At 41.8% G+C, this 21,174-nt stretch overlaps 2 protein-coding genes across 3 annotated transcripts; one reads left to right on the forward strand and one right to left on the reverse strand.

Moving 5' to 3' along the window:
* The first annotated feature begins 1,234 nt into the window (after positions 1 to 1,234).
* On the forward strand, positions 1,235 to 11,978 carry GTPBP4 (GTP binding protein 4). The gene is made up of 17 exons (XM_083858910.1): positions 1,235 to 1,329; positions 1,974 to 2,144; positions 3,301 to 3,404; positions 3,483 to 3,619; positions 4,195 to 4,295; positions 4,667 to 4,759; positions 5,264 to 5,455; positions 5,547 to 5,612; positions 6,301 to 6,390; positions 6,782 to 6,892; positions 7,140 to 7,217; positions 7,326 to 7,377; positions 7,968 to 8,068; positions 8,895 to 9,092; positions 9,960 to 10,025; positions 11,114 to 11,248; positions 11,762 to 11,978. The coding sequence occupies exons 1-17, from the start codon at positions 1,282 to 1,284 to the stop codon at positions 11,912 to 11,914; spliced, it is 1,896 nt and encodes a 631-aa protein (XP_083715036.1). The 5' UTR covers positions 1,235 to 1,281; the 3' UTR covers positions 11,915 to 11,978.
* Positions 11,979 to 14,264: 2,286 nt separating this feature from the next.
* Positions 14,265 to 19,433, reverse strand: IDI1 (isopentenyl-diphosphate delta isomerase 1; the record flags this gene model as incomplete). Of its 2 annotated transcripts, none has more annotated exons than XM_083858911.1 (5): positions 14,265 to 15,106; positions 15,650 to 15,780; positions 17,048 to 17,140; positions 18,143 to 18,306; positions 19,339 to 19,433. In XM_083858911.1, the coding sequence occupies 5 exons, from the start codon at positions 19,431 to 19,433 to the stop codon at positions 14,789 to 14,791; spliced, it is 801 nt and encodes a 266-aa protein (XP_083715037.1). In that variant the 3' UTR covers positions 14,265 to 14,788. The 2 variants fall into 2 exon arrangements, with proteins under 2 accessions (XP_083715037.1, XP_083715038.1); XM_083858912.1 differs by having other exon boundaries at positions 18,143 to 18,303; positions 19,339 to 19,413.
* Positions 19,434 to 21,174: the final 1,741 nt, after the last annotated feature.

Here is a 21,174-nt window from a genome sequence, read left to right on the forward strand (position 1 = left end):
CAGGAACAGAACAGAGAGCTCCCTCAATCTGGAAAATGGTCAGGAATGGAGCTTGGCAAAAAGGGCAGACTGTAGTGATAGGTTGTGCAGGGTATGATCAGATATTTGTACTGACCATGGTGTGCTACCAGCCTCTTTTACCCTCTTTTTTCTCCATTTCCCCACAATTTTCCCTCCCTTATCCACATTAATCCCTTCTCTTTACAGCTTTGATCCTTCCTCTAAACATCCCATGTGTCTTTCAAGACATTCTCCGAGACATGACATCGTTCAATAAAGACACTGAGGTGCTGGATTGTTTCCAGAGAAGGGCTATGGAGCTGGGGCAGGTTCTGGAGCACAAGTTACATGAGGAGCAGCTGAGGGAGCTGGGGGTGCTCAGCCTGGAGAACAGGAAGCTCAGGGGGGACCTCAGTGCTCTCCACACCTCCCTGAAAGGAGCTGCAGCCAGCTGGGGATCAGCCTCTTATCCCAGGCAACGAATGACAGGACAACGGGACACAGTCTCAATCTGCACCAGGGGAAGTTTACGTTGGACATTAGGAGGAATTTCTTCAGAGAAAGGATGATCAGACATTAGAACAGGCAGTGGTGGAGTCACTGTCCCTGGAAGTGTTTAAAGAAAAACTCAAGGATGTGGCGAAGTGGCACCACAGGGTGGTGTTTGGACTCAATGGCCTCAGATGTGTTTTCCAATCTAACTGATTCTGTGATTCCGTGATTCTTGCACAATCCCAATATGTTCTTCAGGTTCCCCATGGTTCCCCAGAGCTGTTCCCGGTGGCCCATCTGGTGGGTGCCTCTCGCAGACACAGCACTGACTGCAGGCTGTGCCAGCCTGAGGAGGAGGCCCCGGTAAAGCTTTCGGGGTCCCTTCCCTCATCCTTATCCTCTGCTCCTTCGTGTTAATGGAAATCAGCCTTTACTCATCGGTCAACAGGGTGAGGGTGTATTTTGCCTTCTCGGCCCTACGGGGCACAAGCCATGTCTGCCCCGAATCATCACATCAGGGAGCCGCTGCCAGAACCCAGCTGGCGGCCAGGTGCTTCTCCGGCAAGATCAAGATCCAGACCCAGACCCAGACCCAACCCCGAGCGCTCCCCTCTCTTCTGTCTTCAGCACCTCTCTGTCTACCTCCCTCTCTCTCTAACCCTCATCTCCTCCTCCCGCCCTCCCTCTCTCCCTCTCTCCCTCCCTCTCTCTCTCCCGCCCTCTCTCTCCTCTCGCGAGATCCGGGCCCCCTCTCCCTTTCCGGTGCGTGGCGCGGCGCTGGCGGTGGTCATGGCGCTCTACAACTTCAAGAAGATCACGGTGGTTCCGTCTGCCAAGGTACGGCCGCGCTCCCTCGTTCCTGCCCCGGCCCCTGCTCTCAGTGCCCTCCGCACCGGGCCGTCCCTGCTGTCCCTCCCGTCCCTCCCGACCGGCGGCTTGCGAGGACCGCGCTGCCCTCCTGCCCCTTCCGCGGTGCCGGCGTGGTGTCGGCCTTCGCCTTCTCCCCCTCCGCGGGGCCGTGGACTCGCCCTGGGCTGGTGCCGCTGCGCCCGGCGGCCCGTACCATGTACAGTGTCGGGGGGTCCTGTCAGAGAGGAAGCTGAGCGGGGATCCTCAGGCCGCGCTTCTCCCTGCGGTCCCCACAAAATCCCTCCTGTTTTCCTAACCTGCGTCATACTGAAACTCATCGCAGCGTCTTGCTTCAAAATAAAGTTCTCTGCCAGTCGGAGAAAGGGGTTTTAAATTAAGCGCAGTGATGGGAGCTCCCCGCAGGGCTCGGAGTTTCTGGGGCTGCTGGGCCGGGGGCAGCCGAAATAGAAACAGGGAATGTGCAAACTGCTTGTTCTGCCTGCCCTAGAACATACCTGTCAAACTGTGGGTGCACTTAACTCCTCAGTGTGCTGGTCCTCAACCGAAAGAAAATTGTTGCCTTTACAAGAAGTTGACATTTTGTGTAATTAATTATGTTTCCTCGATTGCAGGACTTCATAGATTTGACGTTGTCAAAGACTCAGCGAAAAACCCCAACTGTCATTCATAAACATTATCAAATCCATCGGATTCGACAGTTTTATATGCGAAAAGTCAAATATACTCAACAAAATTACCATGACAGACTTACTCAGATCTTAACAGATTTCCCGAAATTAGATGTAAGTGTTTTCTCATTTTGCTGATTTCTTTATGTAGACAACTTGGCTGATTTCAAGTGGATTTTACTGTGAGTAGTAGGCAAAACTTGTACTGCAAAAGCAGTATGTTCCTGTGAAGAGCAGAAGTCTAAGCTGTGCCCATGGATGGTCATTAAAGGCTGGATTTTATAAGCTTTTAGTTGCTCAAATATGTTTGCCAGAAGCCACTTTTAAATGAAGACAAGATGTGAGGGTTTTCAAGTATATTGTGTTTGTGTATTTCTTCTTTGTGTATGGAAATTGTGCTTAGTTAGTCTTCCCTAGGAAATACCAATAAATATAATATATCATGTTGCTTTCCATCTTCAGGAGTTAATTTGACAACATAAATGTCCTTGGACCCATAAAGGGTTCTGTTAGAAACACAGCAACAACCGTTAACTTCCAGCAGCAGCAACGGGATGCATGTGGCCAATGGGATTTTTTTATGGGCAGTTTTCTGCTCAGGCTGAAATTATTCACCTATTAAATTGTTTTTCTTGACAATTTCATATCCAGTGAGTGTTGCTCAAGAATTCTCAGAAATATCTTCTGAGTTTTTTTTTTTAACATCACATGATGAAATTTCTTCAGGTAAATATATAACTAGCTGAAATACTCTGCCTAAGAGATTTGTAACTACAGATGCCACTTCCTTGAAAAGGTAAGGATTTATTTGGACATTAATAAACCCTGTTTTGTATGGTCTTGTATAGAATTTAATGCAGCACTCAGAAAAAAAAAGAAATTAATAGTATTGCTGTGTTTCTGCTATAATACTAACTTCCTTTTAGGGGCAATTTCTGTTGGCTTCTTGCAGTTTTTTACTTTAAAAAAAGAGACTTTGAAGTTGCAATATGAAGAATTTTAGAAAGGAAGAGATCAAATGGAAACTCCATATGAATAAGTCAAAGATGTGTTTGCAAAAGAAATTCAGAGCAATTAAGATTCATATATTCAATGACTAGGCAGATTATTTTTCTTACGTAAGATAGTAATGGAAATTGTTTGGCTTTTAATGTCATTTGTGTTACTGTACTGGAGAAAAAAAAAAACAACCAAGAACTTACATTGTGTGCAAGAAACAGTCACCTTAGAGTAAGAAAATATGAGACCCAACATTATGCTTTTGTTTTAGGACATTCATCCTTTTTACGCGGATCTGATGAACATTCTGTATGACAAAGACCACTACAAACTGGCTTTGGGGCAGATCAATATTGCCAAGAACCTGATTGACAAGTAAGGGCCGTTGGTTTCTCTGTTTTTGCACGTGCCTGGGGGATTGTTTTGGCTGAATTTGCTCTGCTGTGCCCGCAGTGTCGCCAAGGACTACGTGCGACTGATGAAGTACGGGGACTCCCTGTACCGCTGCAAGCAGCTCAAACGGGCCGCCCTGGGGCGCATGTGCACCATCATCAAGAGACAGAAACAGAGCCTGGAGTATCTGGAGCAAGGTTGGTGTTACATGTGGGCTGAAAAAGGGCACCTGAATTGGATATAAAGTTTGTTAGGCTTAGTAGCAGTTAGAATCTGTTTGTTACGGATCCAGAAAACACAGGAACAGTTTTAAAATCCCCAAATACTTGGTGTTTATTTTTCAACAAAGTAGTTTTCTCTTTGAATATTTATTATGGTATTACTAACAGTGATAAAACTTTTTTCTTTCTTTAAAAGTCACAGGCATGCTTTTACTTAGCATTCTTTTCACTAACAGATATGTGAAAATGTTACTAAAGATTTTGCAGGCATTACTCCTTACTTCAGACTTATTAGTCCAGGTTACATTTCCTGATTTGGTGGAGTCATTCTAGTTGTAAGACAGTGGTCTTCATTTCTTAAATATTTATGAAATTTTATTTTTGTTGTGGACTTGTGGAATCTGCAAACTATTACATACTTTCATAAATGATCGTATTACATCAGAAATGTTACTAATTTTTATGTAAACAGTTCAGTATATGTATTGTTATTCCATCACAGTAAAACTTAAATTATCACAGATACTTAAAAAATCTTTTTAACATTTCAGTGCGACAACATTTGTCTCGTTTGCCAACCATCGATCCCAATACACGAACTCTTCTGCTGTGTGGCTACCCAAATGTTGGGAAATCCAGCTTTATAAATAAGGTATGTGAGTGGCTTTTCCATAAATAATATTGAGATGCAATCTAGATAAAATAAAGTAACTTCTAAACAATTTGATATAGTTGTGGCAGTGTCTGGTGTGAGCAGTAGCAAGTTCAAATGTGTGAGTAGAGGTTGAATGAAATTCCTGGAGGAATAAATGGAAAATTATGATAGATTTCACTCTTAAAAATCCTTGTCTTTTCCAAAATCACACCCCATTAGCATATTTTCTGATAGACAAATACTTGCAGAGAAGCTAGAACAATTTTTAGCTTCCCCCCCCAGCAAAGGAAGTGTATTATAATTAGGATATACTGCTTGCACCTTCAGGAAATTTTAAATAAATGCGTGTGACTAAATCTTGTTTTAAGGTTACAAGAGCAGATGTAGAAGTGCAGCCTTATGCCTTTACCACGAAATCTCTCTTTGTGGGACATATGGATTATAAGTATCTACGTTGGCAGGTAAGAACTGTCACTATTTTGCATTTTCTTGAAAGAGTGAGCTGGTTATAGCCTGATTTGCCTTTTTGCCATGGGAGTTGCATTTTTGTTTTTGACGAGACATGCTGTGTCTGACAGCTGCTGTGCAAGGTGCAGTGTGCCAAGTGAGGGCAGCAGTCAAAACCTGTTCTAAAAATGTACATGCTTGGGTCTGTTTTTAGTTGGAGGGAAGATGGGAAATGGAATTATTGACTAAAGCCAGATGACTTTTTATCACTCTCAGTGTCTGGGCCAGGTTGGAGCAGCATTTTCCCTTCCTCTGCAATACTTGAAGTGTTGGTTGTGAAACCTCATTTCATCTCCTATTTGTACATTTTCACATTCTCAGTTAAGCAGAGCTCACAATCCTGTTTGTGACTGAAAGGAAAAACCGTCACTGTCTTTAAAAAGTCAATATCAATGAACAATTAAATGTGTTCTGCACTAGCTGACCAGTAACACCTGGCTTAATGATGTTAATTTTAGGTGGTAGACACCCCTGGTATTTTGGATCACCCCCTGGAGGACAGGAACACCATTGAGATGCAGGCTATCACTGCCCTGGCACATCTGCGCGCTGCCGTGCTCTACGTGATGGATGTGTCTGAGCAGTGTGGGCATAGCCTGGATGAGCAGGTGGAGCTCTTCAGAAATATTAAGCCACTGTTTGCTAACAAGGTGAGTTTCATGCACATTATTAACAAACCCCGGGGGTTTATAACATGGTAACTTGAATTAAGATTTTTTTTTTTTTTTGTCTTTTTATCAGCCACTTATAATTGTTGCAAACAAATGCGATGTGAAGAGGATTTCAGAACTTCCTGAGGAGAGTCAGGTTAGGATACTTCTCTCACCTTTGTGTTTTCTGATGTTTACGAAAATACTGTGTGTGCATTGTGGATGGTTATAATTTTTTGGGGGCAAAAACTTTTGCATGATCATTTCTTTATTAAACTACTCTAACAGTGCAGTGTAAGGTAGCTTTGTAGGTCTCCACCCCATCTTTCTTTAGTACTGTCAATGTCATCGTGCCTGAATATTGTAAATGCCAAACAGAAGGCAGATTCATAATGGTTTCAGGAATCTCTGATGATGTGAGAACTTTCAATTACTGCTGTAATTGGAAGTTAGACAATAGCTTTACTAAGTAATCCTTTCAGTGACAGTTAGACACAGTGAGCACTAAATCGAGAGGTGTCGCTGAACAGTTGCAATAAAAGGTCCTGCAGGCTTAAGTCAATTGTATCTACAAGCACATAGAATTTGTGTTTCTCTCACTCTTCTTTTTCCCCTTATGGGTCATTTATAGGTGCCTTTTAGAAAGTAATTACTTGCTTATAAAAGAAGAAAGAGATTAAGTAGAACTATAATTGTAAACTTTCCATCATCTTTTTAGAAACACCTTCTAATAAAATATTATGCATTGTATGTATTCATATTGGATTAAGATTTCTGGTCTTAATATATTGATATATTAAGAAATGCACAGGATGTCATTATTTGGGATAATTTTTCAATTTTAGAAAATATTTGAAGCTTTTGAAGCAGAAGGATTTTCAGTAATAGAGACAAGTACGCTGACTGAAGAAGGTGTAATCCAAGTTAAAACAGAGGTAAGTATTCTAAGTTTCATCCCAAATGAGCAGCTATCATTTTGCTTCATTTGTATGAGTTTAATCTCAGTTAAACTGCATTATAGTGATAAACTTCAAAAATGTTTTCCATGTTACACCTCAATGAGCTTGAGTGAAAATGAAAAATAATGTCATAATATTTTTTTTTAATTGTGATTTTTTTCTGAGTCCTGTTAAAAAATACATATCTGCATGTGCATCTTCCCATGATGCTTTTAATATAAAATAATTTTATGCTTTCTTGAGAGTTAAGAGGTATAAGACAAAAATAAGCTGTGAAGCCAAATATTTGGGATTGAATGTCTGCAGTATCATTTGCTGTATCTAAAAGGCTTTGTCCCTCACCTTACGTTGTCATGTGCATTTTCAGGCCTGCGACAGACTCTTGGCCCATCGTGTTGATACTAAAATGAAGGGAAACAAAGTGAATGAAGTACTGAATAGATTACACTTGGCCATGCCAAACAAAAGAGATAACAAGGTAGGCTACATGTTTACGCTATTTAATGTATTTCTTAAGTAGGATAAGAAGTCTGTCATTGTTAATCTGGAAACAGATTAATATGGTGAAGTTTTCTAATTTATTATCTGTAGGTGCCTTTCCTGGTGGGAGCTTGGGATTTTGTATTCTGCAGAAATACATTACAGTGCAGCTGGTGATTTACAGCAGTGTAAAAAAATTGATGTGAACTTCTTTTCCCTTTTTTATTGGGGCGGATTTATTCCAGGAGCGACTGCCTTTTATACCTGAGGGAGTAGTAGCTCGTAAGAAACGCATGGAAGTGGACACTCCCAAGAGGAAATTGGTAAGTGCCATCTCTAAATCAGGAAATGAGCATCTGGATTTTAAATTTGTTGTGTTAGTCCATAGCTTTCTAAATTAGATGGTATCTAAAACCATGTATGTCTTTCAGGAGAGAGATATTGAACTTGAAATGGGAGATGATTATATTTTGGATCTGCAGAGTAAGTATTAGATAAGAATTGCTATTTACCATTATTATTACTAAACAATGAAGTGTGGCTATTTCAGCCTTAAGGGGGAATACCTAAACCTGACTCCTTTCAACTAATTGCCAGTGCCACCATTTCATTGCATACTATCCCTCTGTTCCAGAACTGGTGATCTTTAGTGATGTTTTGTGATGTCACTCAGTTGTTTCCCATTTCGGAGTCACAGACATGAAACAGCTGGCCTGATGATTCAAGTGATTTTTTTCTTTCCATTCTGTATTATAGTACTTCATTAATTTCTGATGCTCTCTTTGTTAAGAAAGTACCAATATGAGAGAGAACAGCATATATTGTGTTTCAGCTGGGTATTTGTTGCCTGGCATGTCTTGGGGCAGTGGGTCATGCCATAACTGAACAGTCTTTGGCAGTAGGATGGAGATTAGGAACATTTGTGAATATAGCAGAGGTGCTGCCAAATTCTTAGGGGTAGGGAACACACAGTTCTTTTGTGTGTTTGTTCTGAGTGATGCTTTTGTCATGGAACATTCTTTGAAATTAAGTTTTGTCTCTTTATCAAATTTTGTTTTGTTTCTATTTTTAAGAATACTGGGACTTAATGAATTCATCTGAGAAATATGATAAGATTCCAGAGATATGGGAAGGCCATAATATACTTGACTACATTGATCCTGATATAATGAGAGTGAGTTTTCCATTTTTTGCACTTTCCTTTCCTCTTTATTTCTTACGTGTTTAACATCAGTTACTATTTGTTGATTAAAAACAGTGTATCATGAGAACCTGGGTTTTTTTGCATTGTCTGTGCTTGACATGGGAAAAGATACTATTTTTTGAATGATCAAGGACAGAATTTCAGAAGAATAGAAAATTGCTTCACCTTGTCAGAATGATGGTGATCTTATCTGTTCCATTCTAAAATACGAGGTTTGCACTAGAAGTTACATTTCTTTCTTCTTTGACTACAGCTACAGGAATGTAGCTATCAAATTTTATGTATTTTTAATAATATGAAATTCATCCATCATATTTATGTCTATAGAGGATATGGATTGAATGCTCAATTTATAACATTTTTATTTAATAACAGTCACTGTTTGGATTTCCTGCTGGTTGTTAAGGAGAAATGTTGAGTGCAGCCCACGGAGCCTGCCAGTTTTGCAGCTGGTTTCCTGTGAATTGCTGGTGTTCTGGACTCATGCTGAATGTCAGAATAGAAGGGTTTTTCAGTCTGTTTCTAGAAATGGCACAGCAAGCACAGCTCACAGGACAGTACAGCTGCTTTCACAGACTGGGCAGCCACACAAATTTAGCCAGGTGATAGTGTGGAGTGATGGGGTTTGCACAGCAGTGTGTCCATGGGTTCACAGTAACCCGTATCACCAGCTCCATTAGGTGTGGCTCAGTGTGGTTATCAGGTAATGTTCCATGGCCCAGGACCATGTACAAATGTAATGTTGAGGATCATAAGTCAAGGATCTGATCTCCGTTTTACCTCTTCAAAATCTAAGAAACTGGAAGAATTAGAGAAAGAAGAGGAGCTGAGAGAAGCTGCTGGAGAATATGACAGTGATCCAGAAACTGAAGATGAAGAAATGATGGAAATTAGACAGTTGGCAAGAAAGATCCGAGAAAAGAAGAAACTGAAAATCCTGCAGTCAAAAGAAAAAGACGTTCATGGTCCAAGGATGCCTAGAACAGCTAAAAAGGTGAGTGTAGAACATGTTCTGTTAAAAAATCTTGCTGCTATGTAACAACATCATGAAAGGATGTATCAACTGTCAGGTGGTGGAACTGACGGCTTTTGCTCATACTTGCCTCTTTCACTGCTGGCTTCCTTCTGTTCTCCCAGGAGTTTTGGCCACAGCTTAGCTGAGGAGGGATAGGAGCCCTTTTTTTCTTTTGTGTCACATAAGTGAGTCTTCTGTAAAACTCCATATATATTTCAGAAAAGGTTTTTAATAATATTATTCAGTTTGTTTAACTGGGTTGTTTCGTTGTATATTGTTTGCTTAAAATTCAAATAATTTTAAGAATTAGATAATTACCTAAAATCACAATCATGTAAAATTTGTTATGGGTTCTGGAGAAGGTGATGTGTCTTTTTGGTAGCCAGGTATCACTCTTTCTGATGGCAGAGTCTCTTATGATGAGTCCAGGACAATTGCAGAGTAATAAACTGATAACGAGTTATGTTGAGATAATGAATCCAGCTGCTGTTGCCCCCAAGATCCCTTATCTTCTCCAGAGTGTGTGCCTTTTGGGAGAGAAGGAAACATTTTTGACAGAACTACCTCTCCTTGTCAGCTTTCCCCCAAAAAGGCAAACTAATTATAAGATCTTTAGGAAATGCTGGGCCATTCATTGCTGTCCCATGAAGCAGAATTTATGGGTGCAAAAAAATAAGTTTAAAAAATGAGTTGTGAAGGGAGGACATCAATGACCTTCTTGTGGATTTGATAAAGCCAGAAATATACAGTGAATATAATGGACTTGTGGTGGTGTATTGAGACAAAAAGTAAGGTGGAAGGATTTTTTTCTTTTAAAGAAATTTGTTTTCCTAACTTTTTTTACAGGTCCAGAGGAAGGTGTTAGAGAAAGAAATGACTGATCTTGGACTTGACATGACTAATAAAGATGATGTAAGTTTTTGCTAATTAAACACAATATTTATCTAAAAGATACTTAAATTTCTTTGAGCACAGTTGAAATGCTTATTATAGTTCTCACAAGAGAAGGGTGGGATCTATTAAAGATGAATAGGAACTGCAGATGAAGCAGTTGGTACTGGAATTTTTTGAGTAATGTGATCAAAACAAGTTGGATCAGGTGAAAAACTAACAGTTATCAAGAATCATATATGTATGTGTACTGCTTTGTTGGAATTTGTGTAGGATTCAAGAACAGGCTTGGCTAAGCATACTTCTTAGTTTTCAAGTCTGCTTTGTTGGATGAGATTCATCTATGTCAGAAATAGTGACAGATCAGGCCTATCTTTTTATAGTTCATTAATTCCATGAGCTGTAATTGACGTTTTTGAGGGCAGCTGGCATCTTTCAATGTAAGACAGATAAAGTACTTCATCAGAGACTGGCCTTCAGGAGACATTTTATTTTAACAGAGATTTAAAAACCCCAAAACATTTTGTACAGCAAATCCAGCAGTATTACAGCTCCCTGGATCTTGAGATTTCTAATTCTTTAGCTAAAGAAAGAGTTAGGAAACAAGAACTGTGTGACACATCTGAAGCAAGCATTTATGGTTCTCAGAGCTGCCATACCATGGTGATGTAGGAGCAATGTAGGAACGTAATACTTGTGCTATAACATGATCAGTCTTCATGTCTGAAATTCTTCATGGCTTTGCCTGGTACACAGGACACTCATCAGGGTAGGTTTCATCATTGCTGTTTTGCTGTTGCAAAATTGCTTAAGTGTTGTTATCCATTCATTTGTATCTTTTTATTGATTACACATGAGTCCACTCCCCCCAAAGAAAAAAGAAAATGCCAGTTAGTAATTGTGGAGGAAAACCAGCAAATATTCACTGAAATTTGAGTGTTCCTGTAGGACAGAGAGGCAGTGACAACAGTTGTCAAAATTTTTATGTTACCATGGAATAACCAATATAATTTATCGCAGCAATCCACTTCCTGTTTTTCCTGTTACTCTGATTAGAAACGAGCTGATTGTTTCTGGCTGTAAAGGTTAGATGATGTTTCCAATTTCAGGCACATTATGTGAGGAGGTCCCGCAGCACCACCAGGAAACGCAAACGGGACGAGTCTGAAACCCCCAGGTCGGCGTCGCGCAGTCGCAGCTGCTCTCGCACACCTCGGGACGTGTCTGGCCTTCGGGATGAAAAGGTTTGTTATTTATCTCTGTTCACCTGTTGGGCAGCTAAACCAGCATGATTGCACCTAGAGCAGCTCCTGGGAAGCTGCAGAGTAGGCTGGTTGCATTTGTCCAGAGTTTGTGTTTGGTCTCCCTACAGCTTCATCATCTTTTCATTTGGACTCTCTGTTTCTCTACTTCCTTCGTACAAAAGACATGTAATAATACAGACCAAGGAAATACATTTTAATTCTTGTCTCTAAATGCAAGTCTGAAGGAAGAGTTCTGCAAACTGTGGGGTTACACCTTTAGTAAGTGAGGAATTCCAGGGGTAGCATGATCCTGTGTTAGTGTGCTGGAAAGTTCTGCTAAGGAGGGTTAGTGTCACTTGGATAGCGTTACAGTGATACTGCTCTATAGTGTTGGTGTTAATGTCCTTGATAAAACTATCCACCTTAGTGGTTTTTTTTTAAAGGTAAACCTTGTTACCTGAGTTACTGAGGGAGTCACTCTGCATGTTTGTTTGTTTGTTTGTCTTTAAATAGATGGTGAAGAAGGTCAAGCTCATGGCAAAGAAAGCTCAAAAGAAAATGAATCGCCTGGGCAGGAAAGGAGAGGCAGACAGGCACATATTTAACTTGAAGCCAAAACATCTGCTGGCTGGGAAGAGAAAATCTGGTAAAACACAGAGAAGATAAGCAGGCTTCTGAATCAAAATTAAAAACTAATCAAAAATCAAAAAAATTAATTTTAAAATCAAAATTAAATTTATTAAAACTAACTTTTAGTCCTGTCATCCTTTTTGGTAATACTTGGTATTTAAGTGCATGTTTTATGTTAGTGGTTAAGGTACTTCAGCTTTAGTATTTCAATATCTTGATGTTGCAGCTCCAAGCAATACCATGAAAAATTTCTCAATAGTGACAGAAACCATTTATAAACAGACGTAAAAAATACTTTCTTCCATATCCTTATTCCTGACCTTCATGTATCAGTAAAGTGTTTATATTTCTATTCAAAACTAATTTAAAATGAGGTAAAATCTAGAAATGTGAACACTTTGTTAAACTCATTAATTAAAAATGCCTGGTTTCAGTAAGGTTTGGATTGCTACAGGCAGGTAATCCTTTGTGATGTGTTTATGTTGCTGGTGAAGGCTGAAATGGGTGGGGAAGTAACAGGAGAGCATCAAGAACTACACAAAGTTCCTGTTTGGGCACTGAAGCACAGGAAAAATGCTGCCACTTTACTAAGATACAGTGACTGGAGGGGAAACTGCAGTTCTAGAACTGACTTGGCACCTGTAATAACCTAAAACAGGGGCGGGGAAGGTTATACCTTACAACTTGAAATATTTCAGATTAATATTAATATCTCAGATACATAGAGAATGAGGATCAGACTGATTTTTTGTGCCAAGCACATGCTACTGTCATCCTTGGCTTAACAAGACATTTTCTCTTCAGGGAGTGGTAGACAAAATTCTGTATCTGCTCAAGACAAAATATATATTGTCAAATGTGAAATATTTCCTTTTTGTCCCTGCTTAGCCAATGGTTACATAGAGGTTTGTAAAATTATGCATTACAAATGTGTTGCTTGAACAGTGCACTTGAAATCCATATCAAAATCTAACACACACCAAAAAAATAAGGGGGAAGAAAGAACCCTCAAATCACTACATTTTGAAATACAAGCAGTAACTGTTCACATGCTTCTGCATCATGTGTAAATCTACAGCATTCCTCTCATCTACTTTGTGTAATAAATTCAGAATTAAAGCACACTGTAATGCTGCCAAGAAGACCAATGTCAAGAAAAACTTCTGAGGGACTTTGAGGAATTGTTAAGCAAAACTTTTCTTTCAGGACCTGTATGCGCAGGAGTTATTCGGGATCTGCTTTGCCAGCTTTTGCTCCAAGCTGAACTAGAAAACCAGAACTTTTTTCCAGTAGACCTGTGCCCTGCTGCCCTGCTCACACCACACTGCTTCAGTGGTTTAATGGGCAGGGTGGTGCTTAGAGTGTGGCAACGACAGATTATTCTCCATGTGTCTTCACATCTGAAAAGAAAACAACAGTCCAAGGGTTTAGGCAAGGTGTTTTAATTTTAAAGTTAGATTTAAAAAATATTTGAGAACTTCTCCATTGCCTACAGCTGGGTAACATGGATGATTGCACTGAATTCAAGAGAGCTGCTACATCACATCACTGTTCCCTCACCTGGTACTATTTGCTTTGAAACAGTACATCTATTCTGGCCAATACACAGCAAATTTGGCCCTAAACCCTCAAAGTGTTGAACCACTGGAGGTGCTGGTACACGGAAGCTTCAGTGCTGCAGTCACAACAGGGATGAGAAAGAGAAACCCTGACCACTGGAAAAAGTTAATTTTACCTAGACTCCAGACACAGAATCATGTTTACTTGTAATGATAAGTGGTATGACAAACATCCTATTTCATCAGGCTCTGGGAGAACTTAAAAAAAATCTAGTTTTGAGTAGGGTGCTAACAGAAGAAACCATAAACTTTTTTGAGGACCCTCCCTCCGCCTCAGTCTGTAATTAAAATTGAAGCACCTTTGAGTATTTGTCTTATTTAAAAAGCCTCCTAAGTTACTGGCACTGGATTGACTGCAAGATCAAAAAAGATTTGCTCTGATACAATTTCTAACTAACTGACATGAAGACCCAGTGTAAGCCCACAAATTGTGAGTCTTGAATTTTGGAGTTCAGTGGGTTTGAGTTGTCTGGGAATGACTGTTACAGGAAAAGAAAAGCCCTTGTATCAAGATGCCTTTGTTTTCTGGAGAACGGAGAAGAGCCATTTAGTGCATATCTTGTCTCCAAAGACACACTATTGACATTAGACAGGTAGCATTTGCATTTGCTGTAATTTAACCTTTTTTAAATTTTCAGATGTGCAGTACTCAGCCATCAACTAATCAGAAATGCCTGGTGGGGCAAAAAACCCCAAGCACCATTTATTATCTAAAGCTTTAACACATATGTCAGCACTTCAAAGTCAAACTTATGCCACACAGGCAATCCAATTACTTAAGCTTTTATGAGTTTGGTTAATTATAGAGTACAGTAGTTGAAGAGATTTGCTTTCTGCAATTAAAAATAATCCTGTTTACTTCGAATTGTTTTTTTCTTCTGGCAATTGGTCTTCTCAACATGACAGCAGAGCCCACAGTCGTGTGTAATCAGTATTTAAGGCATGGCTCAGTGGGAACACCCCAGTCCTGAGCAGGGCAGGAGGTGCCTGGGCTCCCTCCCAGGTGTGCAGGGCTCACACGGGCTGAGGATCCTTCACCAGGCACTGGAGGCAGAGGAACAAGAACCCAGGGGTTTCATGCTACTGTTACGGGAGATCTTAACAGGCCCAAGGGAACCAAGGATGAGGGGGATGAGGTGACGAAGACAGAAGGAAAAACGTTGGCTATGACAACATCTATATAAACTAAACATGCTCCACGTGGACCAATTCTCTGCACTTAAGTCATGATTTATCAGTGTTAATGAGACAACACATCATTACTACCCTTTAGCACTTTTATCCCAGCTGTTTACATTCGGTGTATTTTTTCATGCTCAACAAATTTGTTCAAGTTACTCAAGTTATCCCACCACTTAAAAAGAAAGGTCTCTGCTATCAGCTTGAACCATGGAGTAATCTTAATTTCATTCCTGGCAGCTTTGTCCAAGAGCTGTTTCAGTTCTTTCTGTGTCACGTAGCAGTAGCTTTGGATCTCGTTGGGGTCAGGGTTCAGTGTCACGTCCTTCTGCACAAATAAGATGTAGTCTATCTCATGCTCTCCCCAGATCCCATCAGACTTGGCCTTGTAGTGAATTCGTGTCAGGTAGAAGATTTCTTCTGGAGTTACCTGCAACCAAAACACTTGTCAGAAGTGCTGCCAGTCCAGGAGAATTGCACTGCAGCACAATTTTTCAGCTATTATCATCTTCCTTAGAATTATTTGTTCCCAAGTGTACAACTGCAATGCACTTTTTCACAAAGAATTACTAGGAAAAAAATAATTTAAAGCAGTTTGATGGTATGAATTGCACAGCATTTCTCTAGCCAGACTGACCCTCTAATACTTGAAGTATATTTTCCTATATAGTCTGTTTTAAATAATGTTTACCAGACTCTATTGCACACTCACTGAGCACTGGTGAGCACAAACACTTGCACCTACCCTCACCTCCCAAGGAAAAGACTTGACAACTACCTGAAGCCAAGGTCACAACCAGGTCCTGACAGACCAAGTGTGACCCTGCCCTCCAGGGACCTCTGGAAGTTCACTCAGTTCTCTGCATCCCCAAAGAGAAGTTCATTTTTAGGTTTGAGGCTGACTCTGTCTGCCAGACAGTCTGTAAACTGGCAAATGCTGACAAGAATTCCTGTTTGTCCGTCCTTCCTTTACCTGCTCCATGGGAATCCCCAGCTCTGCTTTCAGCCGTCTCTGTGCCGCTCTCCGAACACCAATGGCGTCATTTTCTTCCAGTTCCTGAGGATGGCTCAGAGGATGACTGCAGCAAGTGTTGGTAAAACAATCTGCAAGAAGTTTGGATCAGTCAGATCCATTTTTGACAAATATAAAGACCTGGGAAAAAACCCCAAAAAAACCACAACACCAAAATCCCCCCCAAGACAAAGGCCAGTTATTCAACACATCACAGCTTCATTTCTCTTGTGCAGAGAAGGTCACAGAAAGAGGATATTAACACCTCTTACTTTCCTTTATATATTTTGCACTGGGATTTGCCTCTGCCAAGCACTACTTTGCAGGCTGGTGTTTGATACACATGAGGACAGGCATTCTTATCCTGAACACATCTACTTAGAGAGCCAGTCTATAAGGACCTTGTTTATCTCTCAAGTGCTAATTAAAATTACTTTGGGGAGTTAATATGTAACAGGATAATAAAAAATATTCCCAAAGCTTCAAGAACAGCTGGCAGCAAGTAGAATTAAATACAAAGTTTATGCCTGTGTTTAAAGGACAACCAATCCATACTCTGTTTCAAGCTTTTGTCTATAAAAGTTGAGCTCAAAAGCATCTAAAATAGAGTTAGAATATCTACAAACCACATTTGAGCATTTTGACTGGTTAGCAGAAAAGGAAAAAATTAAAAACAATCTCTAAAGTAAAGATTCCCTTGAAAAAAAAAGGAAAAGGTCTTCCTTCCTCAAGTTGGAAACACTTGATTTTGTTTTCCATTGAAAATTCTGCAACAGACAACTTTGTGCTCTCTCCAGCATGTCTCATGTAAGCTATTTCCATTCGACTCTCCTCCTTATTTTTATACCTCTTCATTTGCTTTTGATAGTAACAGTTCAGGAGTGTTCAGAAGTCATGCACTACATGGTTTGGCCACACAGTCTCACTTCTGGCAGAATTAAAGAAGTGTTTGTTAAGACAACACAAAGGTCCACAGATCTCCCAGGCACCAGGGCTCACCTGCACATCAGCTTTTACCAGTGGAATGGGACACTCTCCACAGCCACCAGAGCCATTTCTTCAACTCCAATAAATGTCTCGCAGCAGAGGGGGTAAACACCACACCCTCTGCCTTTGCATGACAGGATCAAACACGCCAGGGAACAACCATTTCCCAATAAATAAATATATACAAAACAATACATGAGTGTTCCCATTATGTTGCTTCACCCACAAGATATCTTCAACTCATAAGCATGTTCTCTCCAAAGAAGTAAATTCTAAAACCTCAGATTGAGTTACACTGCAAGATTGGATTGACATATTTTTTTAAAATATTGATCTAAATAAAACATACGAATACAATGTTTCAGTACTAACCTGGAAATGTAATTTTTGCATTTGACCTCTGCTGCAGCAACAGTTTATTTTCTGTATTAAATAAGAAAACGCTGAAAGCTCGGTGCAGTAAACCTAAAAATAAAAAAACACCCAAACAAACAACAAAACTGAGATATTTAATAGAAGAGGAAAAAAACATATGAAGACAGTTAAGGGCTTATAACAGCCTGATTTTTACATAATCCAATTTAAAATTAATATATGTTAAAAACCAGGGATTTGATAAATAACTCAAGAGCTATTATTCAGGTTTCTGTGCCAGCTTATGCAAAACATGAAAATAGAAGAGTTCCTAGAACAAAAATGCAACAGAGGAGGAGTTCTAAATTCAGTCAGTTCACCATTCTGAATGTGCACATTTGGGCAAGCTTCCAAGGACAGCCTGGCACCCATAAATTTACAATCAAAAAGAGATGACTCAAAAATGCCTAAAAAACTGTATACAATTTCAAGACCCTTCAAGAATTGCAAAAGTAGAAGGAAAATAGGCTCTATTAAAAACAGTACAATTGCTGTTTTCTTCATCTTTTGAGTCTGTTATCCCTCAGTCTTCAGGAAGATGCTTTTCCCAAGTACATAAAAAGAGATCACACATGAGAAACTGTTGAACCTGACCAACCTCAAGTAAACCCAAAATCAGTTAAACCCTTTCCTATTAGCAGTATTTGAAGCAGAACTCTGGGTGAATTAGTTCAAAATTAAACCCTTTTCTACTTGAAAAGAACTCGGCAAAGAAGCAAAAAGCATTATTTAGGAAAAGCTACATAGGATCAGGTATCCATAATAGGAAAAAATACCACCTCATCTTCAAAACGTGATTAAAAGTATTTATCAAGCTTGTACGTGCAATCACACATTTCTCCCCTTGGCAAATCCCTCCAATCGAGTGTTCCTCCATTCTGCAGACTTTTAACATTAAATATTTTATGCTGAGGAGGAGGGGCCTATGGGGAGGTACTTGCTCTGCTCTGATCCAATACTCCCCTGAGAATAAGGCTTTAATGTAATCATGACTACACTTCTGAAAATATTTAATCAACTTAATGGTTCAATTAGCAGATAAGCAATCCATACCTTTGTCAATGTTTTCATTTAAGTGACAGTTTTTCTTGTTCTCTGCTCCAATCTTATTGTCATTTTCATCAATCACGATGCACATCTCTGCCAAGAGCTGCACCTGCTGCTCATCCAGGTGATCTGTGTTTACTTCAGGCATCCTGATGGTAGCACACGTTCTACTGAGGACAGACAATGACGAGTCATTCAATAAAAACAGCATCCACAAGGGAGTGCGAGAAATAACCTAATGGCTTGTTTCTCTGACATGGTGTAAATTGCACACCGATTTTATTCTGAGAGGGTTTACATGCTTTTAGCTTCCTGAAATTTCTTATCCACAATACAAATACAATACAAACATAGCAATCCTTGGCAGGTGCTCGAAACACTTTTATTTCTCAGGAAGCCTTTGCAGCAGCTGTTGCAGGACAGCCACCCTGAGCCCATTTTTATAGGCTGTCAGTGGCAGGAATTCCAGTTCCAAAGTTCAAGCCGTGCACCACTAACTCGGGCTGCATTTATAACGCGAGCATCCCGTGAACGAGGATTTCTCCTCTCCACAGGTCTTTAAAGGCTCGGTAACAGGGTTTCAACCCAAGGTATCTCCAGAGCAACCCCTGCCCTGCCCCAAGGCTCTCTCTGCTGCCCTGGGCGCGCTCCCGGCTGCCCAAAGAACCCCTGAATGGGGCAGGTCGGAAGGGACCAGGGGGTGCCCCGGTGACCCTCCCTGCGCTGTCTGGGCCAGCCCAGAGCACACGGCACAAGATTGTATTGAGACAGGCCTGGACAGGCTCCACACCGACCCCGCTCCAGAGCACGGTCACCTGCACGGGAAAGGAGCTCATCCTCAGGTGCCAATTCCTGTGCAGCAGTTTCTGCTTCCTGTCTTACTGCTCAGCAACGAGGACCATCCATCCCCTCGGCACCCTCCCATAGATATTTATAGATATTAATGATGTCTCCTCTCCTCTCTCTCTCCGCGAGGCTGAGCAGACCCGGCTCCCTCAGCCTTCACTTCTAAGAGATGCGCCAGTCCCTTCACCACCTTCGCTGCCTGCCGACAGACGCGCTCCAGGAGCTCCACGTCTCCCTGGTACGGAGGAGTCCAGAACTGGACACAGAGCCCGGGACGCGCCTCGGCAGGGCTGAGGGGACAGGGTGACTGCTCTCGGCCCGCCCGGCAGCTGTCCCCGGTCCCGGTCCCCGCTCACCTGGCCGTCCGCGCTCCCGGCACCCGCCGCTCTCCCCTCACGCCGGGGCCGCTCCGAGGGGCCGCGCTCCCGGCCCGGAGCAGCGCGCGCCACATCCCGCGTCACACCCCGCCCGCCAATGGCACCGCCGCCCGGCGCTGACGTCACCGCATCGCCCGATCGCCCCACTGCGGCGTGGGGGGCGGTGCCAGCGGTGACAGGTGGGAGAGGCGGAGCGCGCGGCCAATCGCGACGCAGCCCCGGAGAGGCCCTAGCCAATAGTGACAGGGAGCAGCGGCGTGCTGGCCACTAGGAACAGGGAGCGGAGTCGAGCTGGCCAATGGGAGCGGCGCGGCGGGGCGGGGCGGTGCCCACAGCGGTGCCCACAGCCGGCACACGGGAGGGTCGGGACCGGGGTCGGGCTCTCTGGGCAGGGAGGAGCCTTTGGCTTCTCCGGGTAACGGGGACTCACAGAATCACCGAGGCTGTAAAAGGCCTTTGAGGCCATCGAGTCCAACCTGTGACCGGACACCATCCTGTCAAACAGAGCACGGCACTGAGTTCCACATCCAGCCTTTGCTTAAACACCCCCAGGGGCTGTGACTCCACCACCTCCCTGGGGAGCACATTCCAATGTCTAAAGATTGAACATTTCTAACATTCAGCGCTGCTTGTTGTCTTTTCACGGACCCACGAAACCCGAAGGACCGTGCCCGCGTACCGGCTCCTATGAACGTGCCGGTGTTTGTGGCAAACAGCTCCAGCGCCGAATTTCTCTCGGTTCCGGGAGTGTTTCAGGTGGCGGCCAGAGGCCCGGGACTGCAGAGCAGCAGGGATTTTGGGCACATTTAATCCTGGACGCTTTCCCTGATCCTTGGTGCCAAGGAGGTTCAGCGTGTCCCGCACAGCCCCAGCCCGTGGCTCCGGCACTGGGGGAATATTGGCTCCCCTCCTGCACTGACAGCTACAGCAGTTCCTGTGCCAGCCAAGCCCTGAAATTGCCTGTCCCAGTCAGCTCCTGAGGGGCAGAGAAATAAACACACTTTCTTCTTGTGTGTCTTGCAGGAAGTCAAGATGAACTGGTCAGATAGAGGAGTTTAGATATGCACAGATAATGAACTAGAAAAACTTCAATACCAGCCTCTAAAAACTTCACCATGGCTAAATACCTTCTCAGCAAGACTTCTGCTGGTTTATTGCTCCTCCACGGATTTGGGTTTATGATTGGATGCCATAAAAAGCCTAGAAATGATATTTAACATGTCTTGGAGGCACGGCTCGCTCTGATTCCCTCTTAGGTCAAGTTCCAACATTTCAGTCTGCTTGATTTTTCCTGTGAACAGGACATATGGCCTGTCACTGAGATATCATTAACAGCACAAATGTTCAAATGGACAGTTAATATTTTACAAGGGGGAGGGGATGGGGGTTATCTTACAGCATTCCCCTGTGCAGAGCTCACTGAAAGAGAGAAGAGTGGAGGTGATCTGAGTGAAAGCCACTTGAAACCAGCAGAGCATCAAAAGTGAAAAAAAAAACCAAAAAACCCAACACACCTGTAACAATGTGTTTGCTGCTACATATGCCTTTAACTGCATAAAACATAAAATATTGGAATAAATGTTAATATTGTGTTATTCATTAATAAACTACAAATTTAATGTTATCACAAGAGTGTTGATAATAAATATGTGCTCAGAAAGGACAGAAATGTACACAGATTGCTTTTTATTGAACCTTGAGTTTACTTTTCATTACTTTACAGATTACTTATTGCTGAGTCACTGGCACAAAAGCCCAGTAACTGGAGACTGAGCTTTGAAGAAATACTGAGAACGCCCCTCACCACATTAGTCA

This window comes from Zosterops lateralis, assembly GCF_965231275.1.
Source record: "Zosterops lateralis genome assembly, chromosome: 1".
Taxonomy (NCBI): domain Eukaryota; kingdom Metazoa; phylum Chordata; class Aves; order Passeriformes; family Zosteropidae; genus Zosterops; species Zosterops lateralis.

What these genes read in the sequence shown, in the direction of transcription:
- GTPBP4 (XM_083858910.1), top strand. Translation starts at nt 1,282, where the DNA reads ATGGCGCTCTACAACTTCAAGAAGATCACGGTGGTTCCGTCTGCCAAG. An exon ending in CCTGGAGTATCTGGAGCAAG is followed by an intron (nt 3,620 to 4,194) that starts GTTGGTGTTACA and finishes TTAACATTTCAG; the next exon opens with TGCGACAACATTTGTCTCGT. An exon ending in TTATATTTTGGATCTGCAGA is followed by an intron (nt 7,378 to 7,967) that starts GTAAGTATTAGA and finishes TCTATTTTTAAG; the next exon opens with AATACTGGGACTTAATGAAT.